Genomic DNA, 19276 nt, shown 5'->3' on the forward strand with positions numbered 1-19276 from the left:
GCTGAGTCGTCGTCCTTCATTTTATTTTAATTTGGCTGATGGATGCAGCTATATATTAATGAACTGGAGGGGGGAAGTTAAGGAAATGTTATTTCCATTATGCCCTCCTAAATTTCTGTCTCTTCAGTGGAATAGGTTTATATCAGTGACAGGTCCCACTCATTCCTAAATTATAGTGAAACACTACTTCTAATCTTAGGCTGTTCTGAAACAGCGTTCCTGAACATGCTCTCTGTCTTGTCTTCTCAGAAAATGTAAGTTGGCAGGGTTGCCTGCTCTCTTCTGTCTCTGCAACTGCTTCTCTCTCCGGTAGTGTAGTAAAGCCATGTTGATGAATGTTAGGTATATATGTTATGATGAATGAATATGTTAGGGATATCTCAGGTAAATCTGGTTTTGCCATAGCTTTTCCTTACTTACCTGAGGGCCATTGTTAGAAGTACTTTACTCTGAGTAGCACTGTTAAAGAACCCAGGTATTTTGCTGAAAACACTTGTAAGTGTGGGTAAGAAGGGTAATGGTACAGATTTTGGCCTGAAGTGTGTGCAAAACAGTATGTCCGTGATCTTTATTTTCATAGCATGCCTTCCCTCTGTGTACACATCATCAGACTTTCTGGTTTATCACATCCTGAGATCTGATCCCATGTTGCTATTACTAGGTACCATATAATTTCCCAGCTCTATTTAGTAAGCCACTATGCTTCTTCCATAATCTTTTCTGCAAAACCAGTGTCCCAAGTAAATGGCATATCTTAATGTGTTGTGGGGTTTAGTTTTTCAGGGCTTTGGGAAGAACTGTGCTAAGGCTTCTGTCTTTGAGTGTCTGCATCCTGAATTTGAGAGATAGCTTTCAGAATGGCATTTTTATGTGGGTGGGTTTTTTGCCTTTTTTTCTTCCAGTCATAAAATGCGAGGTACATAACTAAGACAAATTGATTAATATATAAATGATGTAAAGATGCTTTATGAAACCATTGACTCAGTTGGAAATGAGAGTGAATTCTGGGCAAGTTCAATAGTCTTCTGAAAAAGCTGGTGTGGATTTACATTCCTGATATCTGAAGAGACAGCAAGCTGGAACTGGACTCTATTAGAACACTCTTGTATGTGACAAAGGAATTTTGTTGCTAAAATTTCAGGCTGTTGTATAATAATGTAATTTTTGCATAGCAATCTGTTTGCAGAATTTGTTTCTTCTGGGTTAGTAGCTATTGGAAATGTTATAGTGCTGCAGCTATCCAGGAGAACTCTCTCAGTGGCTAAGACTTGCAGACAGAATTTCAGATTGAGAAAATGCAGATTGTAGTGCAATGAGGTGCAGCCTGTGCAGATGGGAAGAGAAAGAGGAAGAAATTAAACTCTCCTGAAAATCTGAATCATGAGGTATCCATTTCTTTTCTGAGGCATTAGAATCAAATGATGGAGAAGACTGAAAGTACTTAAAGATATCTGTGCATAAGCCATCATGAAGAACATTATCAGTTGTAGCTTCTTGTTTGTTCCAAGCATAAATTTCAAAATGGCTGATGTGGCTAGGAGCATTTTGTCTTCCTTTGAGAAACATTTTCAAGAGGAACTAATTATTTCTTTCATGTGATGTCACATAATGTAGTGTCTATGTGCAATGCTCTCTTCTCATTTTCCTAACTATCTGTATTTCAATATACTTTGCGCCAGGTTTCCATACCTCATACCTAGAGGTCATCGGTATGCATATAACTTGAACCATTTGGATGTTGGTTTCCAGTTCTCTTTTAGAAGTATACATGCAATAATAAAAATCTGCTCCTCATAAATCCCATCTGACTTAAAAGAAAAAAACAAAACAAAGCAAACCAAAGTGCAGGCCATTTTTAGTTTTTCCACATACCTGTTTTACAAAGTCAGTATCTTAGGAATATACTTCACTGAAACAATTTCAGAGCCATTCATCCTATTTGGTTATGCATGTAAGGTGATCTAGTTGATGTTGCTAGCAGTTAAGTAGCAGCAAGAGAACTTGGGATCAGTTTTGAAGACATTTTTTCCCACTGCTAGGATTTGACTACATCTGTGGTATTAAATAGTTTTGTTTTCCAGCTTCTTGTCCAGACCTTAAATCTGTTAGTCTGAGAGAATAGCGTAGTTGCATCTAAAATCTTGATTCCTACTTGAAAATAACTGATGAAAGAGGGCGCTTAATTTTTATGACTGAAGTGGGCGTATGAGCGCTTCCTCTGGAGCAGGATGTAATGGATTCAGTTACAGCACTTTTTTTACTCTAGCTGTGATAACTAAGACAATTGCTTAATGAGAAGTGGTTATTAGCTTCTAAAGCGAAGGGTATTTAGAGCTATGTTTTGTTTCCCATTGATGCATGGGACAACTCAAAACAAAGGTATAAAAACATTTGTAAGCTGACCCTGGACCGTGCAATCAGAGAACATAGTGATCAGTGCATGAACATCATAAAACATTGGAGAGGTAAAATGTGTGCTGTTTGCTTCTGGGTAATGATGCACAGGTTGCAGACAGGAAATGAAGAATTGTAGTCCGTTCTTTTTCATTTACTACTACTTTGGTTCAAGAGAAATTCTTGTGGCTTTGATTTATCATCTGTAAAACTGGGACTGTTTTCAGGTACCTATATCTCAGTAGTGTGAAGTTTAAAGGTTCTGCAATGTGTGTGTATGTGTAGCTGTGGCAGGGGAGGTTATTGCTGTTCTAATTTCACAATATCCTAGCAAAACCAGAACTGTTACTGTAAGAAAATATCTCCCAGAAGTTCTGTCACCTACAGGTCAAAGTAGTCTGAGTAAGTACACCAAAACCAAAAGTCACCACTTTGTATCTCTGTACTACCAGCTATGTATTTTCTGCCACTGAAAGTTTGGGAGAAGTTAAAAGTACTTTTGAAGTTTTATGAAAGGACTTCAGAGTTTTTGACAATGCACTACTCTAATGTGCAGATTTCCTAGACTCTTAGGGGCAGGATCTAGGGAATCAAAAAGTGGTAGCTAGAGATTGAGTTCAGTGACTGGTTTGCTCTTAGTTACAGGATGAGTAACTGGAAAAATACCATGTGTATCCTTGTATACAGCAGCTATTTGGTATGTCTTTTCAGGTTGCCTAATACCCCAAACCCCAAATCTAAACCTGTTTAAAAGGTTGTGTTCAATTACTTAAACACAACTTAAAAAAAAGTAACTTAAAAAAAAAAAATTAATGGAATGACTTTGGATTTTACTTTCCATCCTCAAAACCTTCAACTCTGTTTACATGCTCCCAACTGAAATGGTCTCATGTCCTGAAGAAGACTGAATTAGTCAATTCAGCTTTTTTCATTGCTAATGACAGTGAGGCACAAATCATAGAACTTCATATAACTGGATCCTATGTCTTTCGTGATGGGCAAAGTCATATACATGTTATTTCAAACTAATAGCATATTCTAATGATGTCCTAATTATATTTATACTGTAAAACATTCACAAATTTCTGTCTTTCTGTATTCAAAAGGCTAACAGAAATGAAAATAGAACTCAAATGAAGACAGAAGCCTGTTAAGCAGATCGCCTCAAATGAATTCCTTATGTACATGTAGAATTATTCATATATGTAAATGTTTAGAAAGGAATATTGAAACACTGAATTCCTGATTCAGCTAAAACCTTTCAATATTTATGTCTGTTTTAAAACGGAAAATGATATTGTTGAAAGTAAATTTTAAATCTGTATCAGAACTGTGTGTGTTCCAACTGTGGCATATGAACTTGAGAGCTTTGCTATGGTAGAAAACTAGCAAGCTGAGATTTGATAAGCTTCCACATCTCTGAACTCTGATTTCTGTTGTGACATGATGCTAACCCCTTTTCAGAATTGCAGCTAGCCCTGATCTGCTGAAAGCATTATATCCTTGCCTGTGTGAGTCACGAAGCAAGAGTCTTCTGTCTGGCACTGAAACGTACCTGAAGACAGAGCAGTCTGAATATTGCAATTAAAACACCCTTGTATAACTTTTTTTAACCTGCACATCAAATGTTTTGGGGTTTTTTTGGTTGTTTTTTTTTTTTTAATTAATTCTTAGGACGTGGGCTGGCTAGGGTTTTTTCTGTTTTGTTTTAAATAAGCTAAGCTAACAATTTTAAGAAGAAACTGTTCTGACTTTGTGATGGAAGAGCATTCCAGGCAGCACAGAACCACCAATGCTATTACTTTTTAGGCTGCATTTTCCTCTTCACATTCTTCACTGCCTGTGTTTTTAAAGGGTTAAAAATAGAATGGTTTTCTGAAACTTTTCCTCTAATGGAGCTTCATATTTTGTCTTCCTTGAACTTTTCTTAGTTTTTACAATCATATGAAAAGCTAATTATTTTTGTTGTTCTAAGTCTACTGAACTGTCTACCATAGTTACCGAAAAGTTCCAATCTCCTACTAGATTCTTTTTAATTGATTGAATCCTGCAAACACTTAAGCATATGCTCAATATTGAAGTGGCTTATCAGTAAACTTTGATAGGTCTTTGTTGCAGTTGGGTAAACTTAGAAGAGTGTATTTGCAGGATTGCCTTTGGATGCAAGAATTGCCTTTGAACCTCAGGTGGTACACACCAAATCTTTGTGTGGCTGAGACCTCCATCCTTATATCTCGCTCTGAGATGAGTTTGCAGGCTGGGAATGGCATCAGCTGTCCATGTATCCTTCTTTTGCATCAGAGGGTAGAAATTGCTTGGGCCAGAGTTAGTGATGATGACTTGCTAGGCATGGCTGTCTTCCTCATCTTGCCATGATTTGGATTAACTCTGCTCCTTGCATCAGCCTAGACGCCATGTGCTGTAGACCTCACTACAAGACTTGCACTTGAGCTTCCTTGCCAAGCTTTGTGTGTTCCAGAAGGTGAAGCTTGGCCATAGCTGATCTAAGGTGTCTCAGTTGTCTAATTTTTGATCAGAGCAGCTTCTGCCTAGTGTGAGGAAAAGTCCAAAGCTTGATGCCTTAATCTAGGTTATTTAGAAGAACAACTGTCTTATGGTGTTCTTAAAGTACAAATTCAATACAGAAAGGAACATCCAATAATAAAGATACTTTTTTTCATATTTAAAAATTCCGGATTCTTGTAATATAAATAATAATTTGCCAAAGCAGACACACATTGAATAAGCCTATCTAATCATTTGGTTGATCCGTCTGGTATCTCATCTCTTAACTCCCAGTCCTGCAAAGCACAGATAAAACTTCTATTGAACTTCTGTTCTTAATTAATGTAGTGGGACATCAGCCAGTGATTTCAATGGAGCAGGCCTTGATTCTGTATTGCTCTTCACGTTGTTCTGCAAATGGTGGGAGGCAGACATAAGTGCTGCAAAATCAGAGATGGTTTTAATTCCCTTCTTGCTCAATGATATACCAGCTCGCAGTTGTAAATGTTTGTACAAATAGAGAACTCTATTCCCCCTACCGTACAAACTTTAGCAAAACCAAACGTGAGGCAGTGCAGTTGCGTTTTGGACTAAATGCTTTTATAATTCATCAAGACATCTGGTTTTAAAATGTTTTTAGGAGTTTCTAAATGATTAAATCTTAAATTCTCAAATACTTTATTTCTTTATGATTTCCCAAGCTTGCCTAAAACTTGTTTTGGTTAAGCTTTAGATCCTTTATGAAAAAAAGATTTTGCAAGGGAAATAGAGGTCAATCTTTAAAATGAATAATGCCGTAATCTGCTATCAGATTACACGTTTGCAATGAATATATTCATATATGCAATATTTGAAAGCTCTAATTTTGTAATTAACTTGTAAACTTTGTAAGTCAGGAATAGTAAAGCAATGATTTTTTACAAATCTTCTGCTAGAGAATACCTAAAAAAACTTTATCTTCCAAGCAAGTTTTATTAATTTGTTGCACTACAGAATTTTATATTATGTTGTATGTTTACAAATAATTTAAACACTATATTTTTGTAATGTTTTAAATAAGCCTTCTGAAGGAATTTCCAGACCCTGAATAAAAGTAAGGGTTATGTTATGAGGCTACAAATCACAGCGTCTGTCAGGGATACTGGGAAAATAAGTGCTCTTTGACTTGTGCTTTTCCCTCCTAACTGCTAAGATCTTACTTGTTTAAAAAAAAAAAAAAATTGTAAGAGTACTTAATTGCTCTTTCCATGTACAGGGTAGTACATGCATTATTCTTGTTTATGCCATTCTACTAGTTCGTTCTGGTTTCTCACTTTTTATGTTATGCTAATCACTTTAGGAGTAACAGTCATATACTGTCAATAGTGATGGTGGTTCTGAAGTGTTGCTTGGTTTTGAGAATGAGAGGAATGTTGGTGTTCTTGTTCACTTATAAAAATTGTTGTTGAGAACTTAATTTTTTAGTGCTGACAAGTTAGTGCAGCTAATTTATTATTCAGTCCTGTCAACGTTTCAACCTCCAATGTGCAAACATTTTGCTTGTGCTATATATGTAATAAGAAAAGTACTAAATATACATTTTAATGCAAATTTTGTTAAGCTCAGTGCAAAGCAGATTTTTAAAAAGGCACAAACTTACTACATCGTAGAGATTTTTTTTTGTCAATTATTTATGCTTTGCTTTAAATATAACTTGCTGTTACATGTAATAAGTAGTGCTGAAATTGGTTTCAGTTATCAAAGATGTGAATGACACAATGGATGCTTATGTATCCCTCCTGTCAAATCCATAAACACTGGTACTGAACAAACTTCTGTTTTCTCACATTTCCTCATTTTCTGTCAGCTTTCAGTCTTCCCTGAGTCATTCAATAAACACTACCCTGGGTGACTTTTTTGAGTTGCCATATGTCAATCAAAATGAAGTGCATGCTTTTCAGTAAGCAGAGAGAATAAGCTTGCTTTATTTGAGTTTGACTGTGTCTTCTGCAGGACAGTGTCTTGCGTTTTGTTTCATTCCTAGCTTATTTTTGCCTTTAGCTATGCAGTGGAAGAGGTTGGGGATGCAGAGGGGAGGAGTGCCCGATGAAAGCAAAGGAGGAGCCAAATAGAAGAGAGGGAGAGAACTAAAGAGCAGGATTTGAAAGTGTTCTTTAAGCATATTCAATTTGAACTGATCTGCTTTAAAAAAAAAAAAAAATGGGGGGAGGGCGGCCGAGGAGTTGAGGAAATTCAAGTTACCTAAAAGCTTTTTCCAGCAAGTGTTTCAGGAGGTGGTGTCACATTAAAGAAAAAATTTTTTTCCCTCTTGGTTGTATCATGACTAATTCTATTGGGCATGGTGATGTTGAGTTAACAGTTGGACTTGATGATCTTAGAGGTCTTTTCCAACCTTAATGATTCTATGATTCTATGGTGTGAGATTAAAAAACTGCTGAATGTCATTGCACAAGAAGTTGCTTACATTAGACATCTAGGATATGATAAAATATGTATCAACTGTACAAATCTTTCCTTTCTAGAAAATACCCTTAAATGAATTTGCGTTTCTGTTGTAGTTTTTAATAATATTGCAAGTACCACATTCCTCATTAGAGATGAGTGAGAGGAACCCCAACTCGTCTTCAGTGAAGCTGGAAGAAGTGTGTGTATTTATATAGACTTTTACCAAGCTCCTTACATCTCCTAGGGGCTCCCCTTGCTCTGAGGTGGAACTTTATATCCAGGAGCTGCTGTTCCTCAGCTGTCTGCTGCAGGGGGATGGACGGTTGCTGACTTCAGACTAAACAGAATTCCCACAGATGACCAGCGTCACCTGGGCTTCATGAATTCTGTCTTGTCCCTCTAGAAATGTTCTATTCCTTCTCCCTCTATCAGTGTAATCTTTTTTTCTCCTCTTATCCTTCAGCACCTTTCAGGAAAATCCCCAGCTGAATTTGTTGCCTTTCAGCCATGTGATCTATGAAACTCTACTCCTGATGGTTCTTGCTTTATCTTTCTGTAGTATTGCAGGGTATCCCCTATATTTGTAACAGCCCCAAAATACAGTTTTGGACTGAAATTGAAATGTAGGCTTTCCACCTAGCAGTTTGGGTGATCACCTTTGCTACTAATTGGAAAAAGAAAATGTCCCACTGAAATCTCCAGGAGTTATGCAGTTGATTATAATTGCAATACAGATTCCTGCCCCTTAGTCGCATAACAATATACGTTGGAGAAAACTGGTACCTGCTCTGGAAAGAGGAAGATGGTTTTGGATATATGTCGTTTTCTGCTAGCTTGCTCATGTCAAAGAAGTTAGCTTTAGAAATCAGACATATTAGCAATGGATTTGAATTTGTGTAACAAGCTTAGCAGTATTACTGCTTCTGTTAGGACACAAGCACAAGTAAACATAAGATGAATTCCAGCAACTTGCAAGTGACTTAAAGCATTTACATGATCAAGTGTGCATTTTTGTTTTCTTTTTTTAATGTCAGAGCTGACAGACTTTGTTTTTGTTTTATCATTTTTGTTGAAAATATAAATCCATTTCTCTCTCTTGGGATATTTCAGTGATAGTAATATGCTGTTAAAATAAACAGAATTTGGATTTTTGAAAACAAGAAATGAGTCAGAGTTAAGTACATAGGATAACAATATATCCTATAACAATATAACATTTGGAGAAACCACAAACAATCTTCAAAAGAAATTCTTGAAGTTAGGTCCTTTTATCAAACATCAGAGGGATAAGCTTGTTTTCTTAGAATCTAACTGAAAGGGATTTTCCAGAGGACGCTAGAGATTAAAACTCCCCCCTGAACTTTCCAATCTTTCCACCTGACATGTAAAGTGCATTTTTAATTTTTTTTCTAATTCTGCACATGAAAAGGTACTTATCATTAGACTATTTGTGCTACATTAGCCCTGCCGTACTTAAGAGCTTGTCCTGAATGCATTTTGCTTTTGTGGTTTCACAAGCATTTGAAATGCAGCTGATTGTATGTAGGCCACAGCACCAGTAGAGAATGTTTTTCACTTTTTAAAATTTTAAAACACACTTCCATGGGTTGAATTCTGTAAAATAATGTAGTTTTGAACTTTGCTTAGAATGTGTTGTCCCACCTAATTTCTCATTCAGTAAATGTCATTCAGGCTGAACAGTAACACCACTTTTTAAAGAGGAAAAAGTATTTTTTCAGGAGGCATGTTGGCTAGTCTCACATGCCAATATTAAAATTCATGGATACAGAAGTTAATGGTAGGTACCAACAAAATAATGTTTTATGAGGTGTTAGAAGTGTTTCAGGACTTACTTAAAGACAGAAAAAATTAAATTGCATTTACTTCATTGAATGTTGACTTTTGGATTCGAAGGACAAGTGAGGTATAACTTGATCAAAAACGAAGATAGATTGTCTGATGTGCAGCTAGGTCTTATTTAGGATGAATGTTGATCTTTTTATAATATAATAATGCCGAACCTGGGTCAAGAACCTGCAGGTTGCTGCCCAGACTTGAGAACTCTTCTCCTCCCCACTGCTTTGTGACCAGCATCATTAGGTCATGTCTGCATTACATTTGTGGGCTCTGCAGGGTACGAATAATTCTTCTTCAGCTGCGTTGGAAGGTGCCTTGCTTGGCTCTTGGGCATTGTAAAGTAGTAATGATGCACGGGCTGGTTGTGTCAATGTCTACTAATGTCTGTAAACATAAAATAATAAGTATTTAATAATTGCTGTGTGTAGCAGTAGAATTTTAAGCTGTTTGAATTTGTCTCTGAGACACATGCAATCATACCGTATTATATGAAATTATTATTTTTATAGGGTGCCAGGAAAAGGTTACCAAATGCATTATAGTGTATTGTTTTAGTATTTGTGGGGTTTTTTTAGGTTGCCAAAGGTAAGCTTAGAGTTGTAATTTACTTCCATGTAAAAGCTTCCAGTTAGGGTTGTCCTAGTCTAGCACTAGTAATCTAGTGTTTAGTGTATTTGGTCAGGCAAAGTTAGTCAGTCTGCTGGTCCACCATCTATGCTTATGCAGATTGACAAAGTACAGCCTCTGGGCTTCATGTGAACAGTGGTTCTTTGACTAGATAATTTTGTCATGCTGATGACAAATGTATTTTTACAGTGTCTGTACTGGTATACTGCTACAAATAACTGAGCTGAGAGGCTATTTAACAAACTGCCTTCCTTTTGTGTACATCAACAGGTTTTTGAAATTGGAAAGTGGCTTTCAATTACAGTTGTTGTAGCACCCTCTCAAGGAACAGATAGTTTTTTGGTAATGTTAATTATTTCCAGTGAGTGTTTGTAGCTCTTGAAAGCGAGTGAAACAACAATCCTTGCTCTCTGCTTCTTACCATGTAAAAAGAAAAGATAGCTGAAGTATTGAGGGATACAGTAATAGGACAAAACTCTAATGTGCATAATAGAGAGGTGTTTTTAAACACTGTTCTTTAGTGTTAAACATTCTGTGCTGTGTTTAATGAAAGTACATGAAATGAAGTTATATTGTTTTGTTTTGGGGTTTTTTTAGCATGCGTTTGCGGAATGGTGGTTTTAAAATATGCAATATAGTATTCTTTTTCTGGTAATTTTAACAAATTTACCACAGACTAATTTGAGCGGTAATCATGATCAGAAATCAAAATAGCAGCCCTTGATTTTCTTCCAGGTTCATGAATGTAAGTTACATTTGAGATATTTGGGGTACTCTTTATAAAAATATTAGAAAACTGTATTGTTTGAATTTCATTTATTGGTCAATTACAATTATTTACTATAGCAGTTTCAATTAATTAAGTAATTTAATTTTATGTCTTGATCCCTGGCTCACTTGATGATTCCTTAGAAAACAAATGCTCAAATACGGTTATAGTGTCTGATATTTCTAAGGGCAGAAAACTCAAACCAAACAGATGTCTAAGTACTTCCTAATGCTATCCATGAAGCAAGGTGGCTTTGTTTTCTGTAGAGTTATGATAAATGAAAGTTTGCAGATTTGCAGTGGATATCCTGCAGTTTGTGGCAAGTCCCGTATTTCTGCTGGCCTTAGTTTCCATAAATTGGGGGAAATCAATCCTTTTTATTGCTTGGAGATCATTACACAAAATGAAGTCTTCTGCTCCAGATCTACTATTCCAGCAGTGAATATTTTAATGGTCATCATTTCTGAGTATCTTTTTAATAAAACCTTAGTGATTTATTTGGGTGGTAAATTCAAGATGACGTTTGAAAATCACTCCAAAGGACATGTTCCTTACTTGTGATGCATAGCTGTTGGGGCATCTTTTGTGCTTGACTCTGAGGAAGCTCCTGGTACGAATGGTTCAGCTGGCTGAGGGACCTAGTTTCTTCTGGTTTTGTAAGGGGAGTTGTAGGGGCAGTTGTGGTATTTGTTCCACAGATAAAGACAGTTAATAAATAAGAGTATTCTGATTAAAAAGAAAAGACAATACTGTTTTAGTGGGGACACCCTCATGCATAGGGGTGGGTGCATTCAGAGTTAGTGTTAATATGAAAATGTTTTATTTAGAAGGATTTGCAGGGGATCAGCTGATGCGACCATGTTGGTGTGTGGAGGGGTTGTAGGAGGCTGTGCAGCATAAAATTCTTTGGGCTTTATCTGTGCAGGTTATATTCTGATGCGCTTAATGCAACAGTTGAGAGGGTTTCCTGTCTTTACAGACCTGTTGTAACGAGTGAGTAGTATGGAGTATGGGTGCTTCTAGTAGTGTCTGAATAATCTGATACCACCCCAGTACATATAAATCGTACATAGAAGTATATAATATCATCTAACCTCTGATATTTGAGAAGGTGAGTGAAATTTTTGGAAGATGGGAAAATGCACTGCAATTTAAACCTTTCTGAAGTGTAACCTGTTAGCAGTAGGAAGTCTTGACGATGATATTGGGATAATAGTGTTTTTAATTAACTACTTTTAGAAACAAAATTCATAACACTTCTCTGTGCTTTGCACCAATGTAAAGAGGGATGTAGAAATTTCTTCATGATAGCAAAAGGAAACTGTGATGGTCAGTAGCTGTATCTTGGAGGCAGCTTTGCCATCTGGAAAGTTTTCCTAGTGTTTGCAACTTAACATCATTCACTAGCTGAATGTATCTTACTTCTGTGAGGTATGGGTAGCTTAGGGATTGTTTTAGCCGTGCTGTCTTATGCTTATCCTGTTCTGTCAGATCTATCCATTCACTTTTTCATTATCCCTACCTTCACATATGTGCTGTGATGTCCATTCAAAGTGGTACGACTGTTATGTGTTGGAGTAGTAAAGAACAATTTGTGCGTGTCTTGTTTTGTTTTTTTAATGGTGACTGTCAAGCAGCAATAAAGTTAAAAGATGCAAATCATCTTTGAGAGACCTGAGAGCTCCTTGTCTTCCTGGCAAAAAAAATTAAACAGTTGAATATCACAGTTTTTCCAAAATGTGTATGTTCTGTCACCTGAATTTTACACAAACTATTGCATCTGCAAAATTAAGTCTTCAGGTGCCAACTTCGCATTTGAGACTGAGGTTTTGTGAGCACTGTTTTTTCTTCCACTGGCAGAGGTATTTCAGGACACTTTGCTTTTGGTTGTGATATATCCTTTCCTGGTTTAGCGGGGATTACAGTTGACTGAATTGCTATCTAAGTTCACTGTCAGCAGACTGGAAATAAAGCTTCTGCTGACTCAAGTCTCATCCAAAGAACTGCTTAGAAAGATTAGGCCAAATCTGTGGATTACCTTCTTTGCTACACCCAATGCTATAAGACATTGTAGAGACGATGACGAATGTTTCAGTTTTGAATGACCTAACTGCGTGTTATTCCATCTGAAGAATGATCATCTTCTTTAGGAATGAGACTGAAACAGCAGTCTACCCCAATCTCTGCCACAGGCCCTACTTTATATTCAGAGTAGTTATTTTAGACCACACTTCTTTTAGAGGTGGCCAAGAACTGCTACAGTTAAGGGAACTTGTTAATGGAACTTGTGAAACTATATGATAATCAACTTCCAAGTACCTTGGAGTCAGTAGCCTTTCCTAAAAGCAGACGGAAATTTTGAGTACTCTGCATTTTTTTTCTCCTTTTGCCTTCCTCCATCATAATGAAAATAATTGTTAAATTAGTATCTTTATTTTATTAAATTTTTAATTTGTGGTTCATCATGGAAAATCCAGTATTTGGCAGCTCTACTTGGCAAAGAAGAGAAAAAGTGGGTGTTGTTTCTGAACAGTTTTATTCTGGATCTTGTACTGTGTTATATAAATGCATCCTTGCATAAGCATGTGTGAGCGCTAGAAGCCTCTAGCTCTAGTACATACCTGGCTGATGGCAGGAGGAGGGAATATATAGAACATCCTCACTAAGAGAAGCTGCATCTTCAAAAAGTCAGAAAAATAGAAACATAAGACTTCTTTTTAGGGTGTGGTTTTTTGTTTATATCTCTTTATTCAGGAAAGAAGCCATTGTGTTATAGTAGCAACACATTAGTAAGTAGAAACTGACATTTGATCTGCAAAGTGTACAAGTAAGCTTTGTGGTTGTAAGGCCAAGACTGTGTGCAAATGCAGGTATTTATGCATGTACGTGGCTTTTGCATGCGAACTTTATATGGGAGGAGTAGTATTGGCAAAATTTACAATTCCTATTTGTAAGTAACTTTATTATGTATGGCATCATGAAAATACATCACTTTACCATTCCCTGAAATGAGGGGGCTATGAAATACATTGCCGTAAGTTTTACGATTGTTTCAGTTATTAACCACTACTTGATGAACTACCAATATTAGTCGGTTGGGATCGATGCTGTTGGCATGTTAAATTTAACTATGAAATCTTTACAAGATCTGAATGGCTTAGAAGGTAAAACAAAGTAGTGGATGAAGTGTTTGGTGTCTTGGCTCGGATCCAGCTTGATGTCCTAAATGTATGCATCACAAAACCACAACAGATCAACCCAGATTTACAAGAGTGACGTGTAAGAGCCCTGAAGCTAAGCCGACATAGTGATTGAATTAGCTCCTGCATTTAGAGAGGCTTCTCCCTCCAGGTCAGACTTGTAAGCGCTGATGGGCTTGTGTGGGAACTAAAAGTTATAGATTGAAGTACGCCTACATTGTGGAGGAAAAGAAATCTTAGAGCTTCAGAATTTTTATCTTTGACAAGTGTGACTGATTTGCTTTTGGGGGGTGGGGGGAAGGTGTAACACTATGAGCAATAATGGAAAACCTGGAAGAATTTCCATTAGTAGTGCTTTGGTCAAGGACCTGCCAATCTTCCCAGAAGTATCTGTTCAAAATCTGAAACATTTTTTTGCTGCAGGGCTGATATGTACCTTATGTATTGCCCACCCTCATACAATACCTGGCTTGTTCTTGTAGTAAATAATAACCGTACTGTAGTGTGATGCTCATAAATAGGACAATTTTGCAAACATTTGTGTCTGCAGGTGCAAAAGTACAGCATTTGTGATCTTTTCTCCTTATTTTTAAAATATTGTCTTATTTTTAATAAACCGATATTATAGGTAAATAAATGTCAGATTTAGGACGAGACATAGTAGATGAACACAAGCATTACTCCTTTTTGAGTAATCATTATGTGTTTCATATAGCTTTGTTTTTACATGATGCAGGGGAATAGTTACTGAACAAAAAAAATACAGTAATGTGAAGAGTGTCTTATTCTAGGGATTTGTATCACGACAAAGATGTTGCAAAGAGGTACTGGAGACCTTTTAAAAATATGTTCTACAATTTACGTGTTTAACTGGTACCCTCACATAAGATACTGATAAGTCCCAGCAACTATTTTATTAATGTTAGCATTGTTTGCAGTTCTTATTTATGTACGCTTCAATATTTCAGTAACCCGATATCTCCATTTTTGTTTCTCAGCATGATGTATCACAGACTTTGCTCAAAGCAACTCTGGACAGTGTGGTTGAAGAGTGTGTCAGCTTTGTAGGAGTTGATATTAACATCTGCTCAGAAATACTATTAAGGTGAGTCAAACATTTTCCTATTCCAGTAATTACATGGCTCTGGATCACAGAGTCTCTGTTTAGTCTGCCATCTGACTCAAGCTCAGCTGGAGCAAATGGCTCTTGTGTTAAACTGCCAATTACATGAAAATGACACATTAAGACAGTATTTCACTGGATCATTAAGAGTCAGTTTTTAAGGGTATGTGTGATTCTCCAGGGTAAAACTACTCTTCGGAGATAAACGGATATTTAAAAATTTTGAATCAACACTGCAATTTTAGAAAAACTTGATATAATTAATTTGTATTTTTACACTGAGAAAGGGATTTTCAAATGTACTTTCTGTCTTTTAGAAGGTATTTTTATAGGTACTGCTAAGTGGAACAGGTTGTAAAAGTTGGGTGAGGAAAGGAGAAAAGGAAAGATTTAAGGGGAAACTGCTGAAAAATTTATCCCTTTTTACTGATTTTTTTTTTTTTTTGAGGTAATTATGCCATATTTACTTGGAAAATGTTCTGGATTTTATTTCTCTTGGTTAGAAATTAAAAACTCAATCTCTCTTTTGAGTGGGTAGAATTGAGAATCGTTTAGCTGAGCAGCCTCCCAGAAGAGCAAAGTGTTGCTGTCTTCCTCTGTAGTAGGAGGGGAAGAAAAAGAACGTCCATAATTTAGATAGTGACAATTACGTTAGGTATCAAAGTTACAAAAAATGTATTCTTGCTAGCTGTCTTTAATTTTTTTTAACCCCTTATTTTCATTCTTGAAAACATCTTTCCATACTTTGAAGAGGCTCTCTGTCTATTCTTTTTGTTTTTCCACTTAGTCTTCCATATTCTTTTTCTGTGTGTGTATCTAATGCGTAGCCTGACTCCTGATTTACCTTCTGTCTTACCTTCTTTCAGGCTTAGATCAGCTATTAGTAAGCAAGCAAGCAGTAAATGAGGCTGACCAGCTTTCATTTGTGAATAAAACCCTACCTGAGCAAGTGCTGTGGGTGAGCACTGTCAGCCTTCTGCAGGGTACAACTATATTGTGCAGTTCAGCAGAGGGCATCAGGCTGAGGTGCTGCTGTGTCTCCACAAAACTGTGAACGTGGAGTGACACTGTCCAGTCATGGTTACAGGTGGTAACCACGTTGGCTAAATACTTTGTTTGGTCTAATTAACCTGGCTTGTGATGCTTGTATGTACATGCTGCGTCAAGTTCTGGATCTAACTTGATCCTCACCAGTTCAATTCTGCTGCTCTGTGTAGACGGGGTCTAAGTTTCTCTCGGATGTACAGGATATGAAATTGTCACCCTAGCTAGAAAGCTAACAGGGCTTTCTGCTTGTGCTTTCTGATGCATCAAATACACTTATTGACACATATTACATGTGGAAGGAGGGACAATGCTACAGTACTTGCATTACTGCTGAGTATCGTACTTAAAGACTTGAGATCATCAGTGGAAAATTCTGTGAACTGTGTCATGTTCAGTGTAAATAAGCCGGATTTCATAATGTTTCTAAGAAATTTTCTGAGAAAATTCCATTCCTAATGGTTAATATTTTGTGTCTATGGTTAAAGGTGTGTCTCTTCAATTTATTTCAGAGGTTTCACCAGCTTTGGATTTTTTTTAACTTTTTCTTGTGGATGAGAATAATGGAAAGATTTTTTTTTTTTTTTTTTTTTTTTTAATTCCCCCCCCTCCCGATTTTTGGCTATTCTTGCCAGGTTTGCTGGTGGTGTTTTTCTAGAATCAGCCTGTGCCATTCCACAAACAGATCTCTGCTGCCATTGACTTAAAGCAATGGAAACTGATATATAGAGCCAGATGGGTGACATTTCCTTCTCTAGTGCCAGGAGTAACTGCCCACCACAGCTCTTTTCCCTCTTTCTATGATTAACATACTCCATATACAGAAAGTTGTACTCACATGTACATACAGAAAATGTACAGCAAACCCACTGCTTCCTGAAGGAACTTGGCTAACTGCAGTTGCACTTCACAGGTAAGTTCTTTGCCAGATCTGAGTTGCCCTCAGAACACCTCATACAGCCTGTTCCCAGCTGCTCTTTTATCTCAAGAGCAGCTGAGAGAAAAGTGACAAGCTGTGTGGATCTGTTAAATTGTGTGAAGAAGGCAAGCTGCTTCCAGCCACTTTCCTTCTGGATAGCAGACGTCAGCCCTTCATGTTGGGGCAAGGTGTTGTGGTACCATTGGAAGAGAATAGCTGAGAGGGGGCTGTTCTCACAGGAACAATTTATCTGTCCTGAACCCTTCTCCCACGTTGTTTCCTGAAGAGGGCAGCTGGGGGCAGGCCGTAAGATGTGACAAATTGAATTAGCATTACAGAAATAGCCAACAGATCATAAATTACATGTCCCTGGCTTACTAGTTAGGTATGTGCGGAACCGTATTGCTGCACCAGGTTTTGTTGACTTGAGTGGATTCCTTCCACAGAACTAAGAGAAGGGATCCTTTCTCAGACGATGCCTTTGGTCTGGGAGTCTATTTACAAATTTCTTAGCCGTTTTTAAGTTTTGTGAACCAAATTTTCTACAGTAATGTGTATCCTTGTAGTGGATAGCACTTGTATTAATGCCTGTTCAATGGTAATAAATGTATTCTGTAAACTTTTCTCTTAGACACATTGCGGGACTGAATGCTAACAGGGCTAAAAATATAATTGAATGGCGAGAGAAGAATGGACCATTTATAAACCGAGAACAGCTCAAGGAAGTTAAAGGTCTGGGTCCCAAATCCTTCCAACAGTGCGCTGGCTTCATCAGATTCAATCAAGAATATATAAAGACCTTCTGCAGGTAATAGAGATGTTAGCTCTCTCGAATCTCTTGAGTAAATTATCCAAAATATTATGAGAAGACTTTTTCCCCTTTTCTGTTTTGTATTCAGGCTTGAGACTTGAGGAATTCTAGGCCTTTGCACTCTGAAAGACAACATCTTAACAAATAAACTTGAAGTCAATGGTTGAAGATAGTTCTTCCTCTGAATAATCATGGCTTATTAGCCTAGTACTCTAAGTCAGTGTTTCGATAAGTATGTAAGTTTAATTATAAATTCTGCCACTGAATTGGTAGAAGAAATTTGGCATGCAGTACTGTCATGATATTAAAACCTTGGTCTTGTGTTTCAGACATAATTTAGAGATTTGTAAATTAATTTTAATGTGGTAAAGATTACTCTGCAGAATGTAATGGTAGTAAAGTAGAGTGGATTTTCGGAGAATTTCAGTTCCATTACCTGGAGAGAGAAAGTTGAATAGCTGCCTGGATCAAACTCTGTTTATGTTATACTCCTGTGCCTAGCAAGTGTGAGGTGGCTGCCTTCTGTCTCAAATATGTGAGGCCCTTTCCCAAGTCCAGTTTGTCAATAGTGGGTCATCCTTTTTCCCTGCCATCTCATTCCCTGTTTCTGTACCAAGCCTTCCCCTCTTGCAACCATTCATTGTGTTCCCCTTGACCTGAAATCCTTCCTCTCCACAACTGAAAGTGCCCTTTCTAGGGCAATTTTGCCTTTCCCATTTCTCCTTCCAATATAAAGAACTAAGAAAGGGCACAGCGGTAGCACCATCCCCCACCCTTTAGCCACTTCTCAAAAAATATTTTCCTGGGAAGCGCATGCTATTTTTTAGCCAACCCAATGCTCAGAAGCAATACTGTATTCCCAGTTGCTGCTGCCCAAACAGCACACGCGTAACTTCCAGGCAGGAGGTAGGCACATTAGGACTGGCTTACTGCCCAGGTAGAAGGTATACAGATTGGTTGCCCATCTGGCAGGGAGGCACATGCTGCAGGCCAAACGGTGCACACTGTAAGCACCAGAAGACCAAAGAAATAGCTTTCAAGGCTATAGATGATCGATAGGTCTTATGTTGCACGGATCTGTTCTAGTGAATGCTGCAATACAACAGAGGAAGAAAAGGCTGACACCTTTTTTTTTTCCCCAAAAGTTCACTGAAATGTTTAAGAACGTTGTATTTTTTTTTCCTTGCTGCAACATGCTTCTGATGTTAGTCAGATTCCATAAAACTTGAGAACACTGTATAACCTGACAAATCTGCTATAACTTTAGAGTTTGAGGCCAAAATAAAGCTCTAACACCATCATCTCCACAACATTTCTTGTGGGCCCAGGTGGCAAAACCAAGCATTTTTGAAATGGACTTTGAGAAGGTTTCATTTTTGTCCTCTCTAATTATGTTGATGGCTACAGAGTGCTGTGTGAATTAGTTTTTGTTGCTTTGTACTTGGAAGTTAACAAATAGTAGTCATTTTAAAAATTGATGTGGAAAGAGAAAGTTATGTCTGCATTTCTGCCTGTCGTGGTTTAACCTCAGCTGCAACTAAGCCCCACACAGCCACTCACTCACCCCCGTCCGTGGGATGGG

At 37.4% G+C, this 19276-nt stretch overlaps 1 protein-coding gene across 1 annotated transcript in view; it reads left to right on the forward strand.

The window, feature by feature from the left end:
• The window catches only part of LOC104082644 (S1 RNA-binding domain-containing protein 1-like), a gene marked incomplete at its 5' end in the record, with an annotated part of 54176 nt that overhangs the window by 18478 nt on the left and 16422 nt on the right, over positions 1 to 19276 (forward strand). The window contains 2 exons of the mRNA XM_009585845.1: positions 14796 to 14902; positions 17515 to 17691. Of these exons, the coding sequence (XP_009584140.1) occupies positions 14796 to 14902; positions 17515 to 17691 (284 nt within the window). The remainder of the gene's footprint in view (positions 1 to 14795; positions 14903 to 17514; positions 17692 to 19276) is intronic.

The sequence above is a fragment of the Fulmarus glacialis genome, unplaced genomic scaffold, assembly GCF_000690835.1.
Source record: "Fulmarus glacialis isolate BGI_N327 unplaced genomic scaffold, ASM69083v1 scaffold2049, whole genome shotgun sequence".
NCBI lineage: Eukaryota > Metazoa > Chordata > Aves > Procellariiformes > Procellariidae > Fulmarus > Fulmarus glacialis.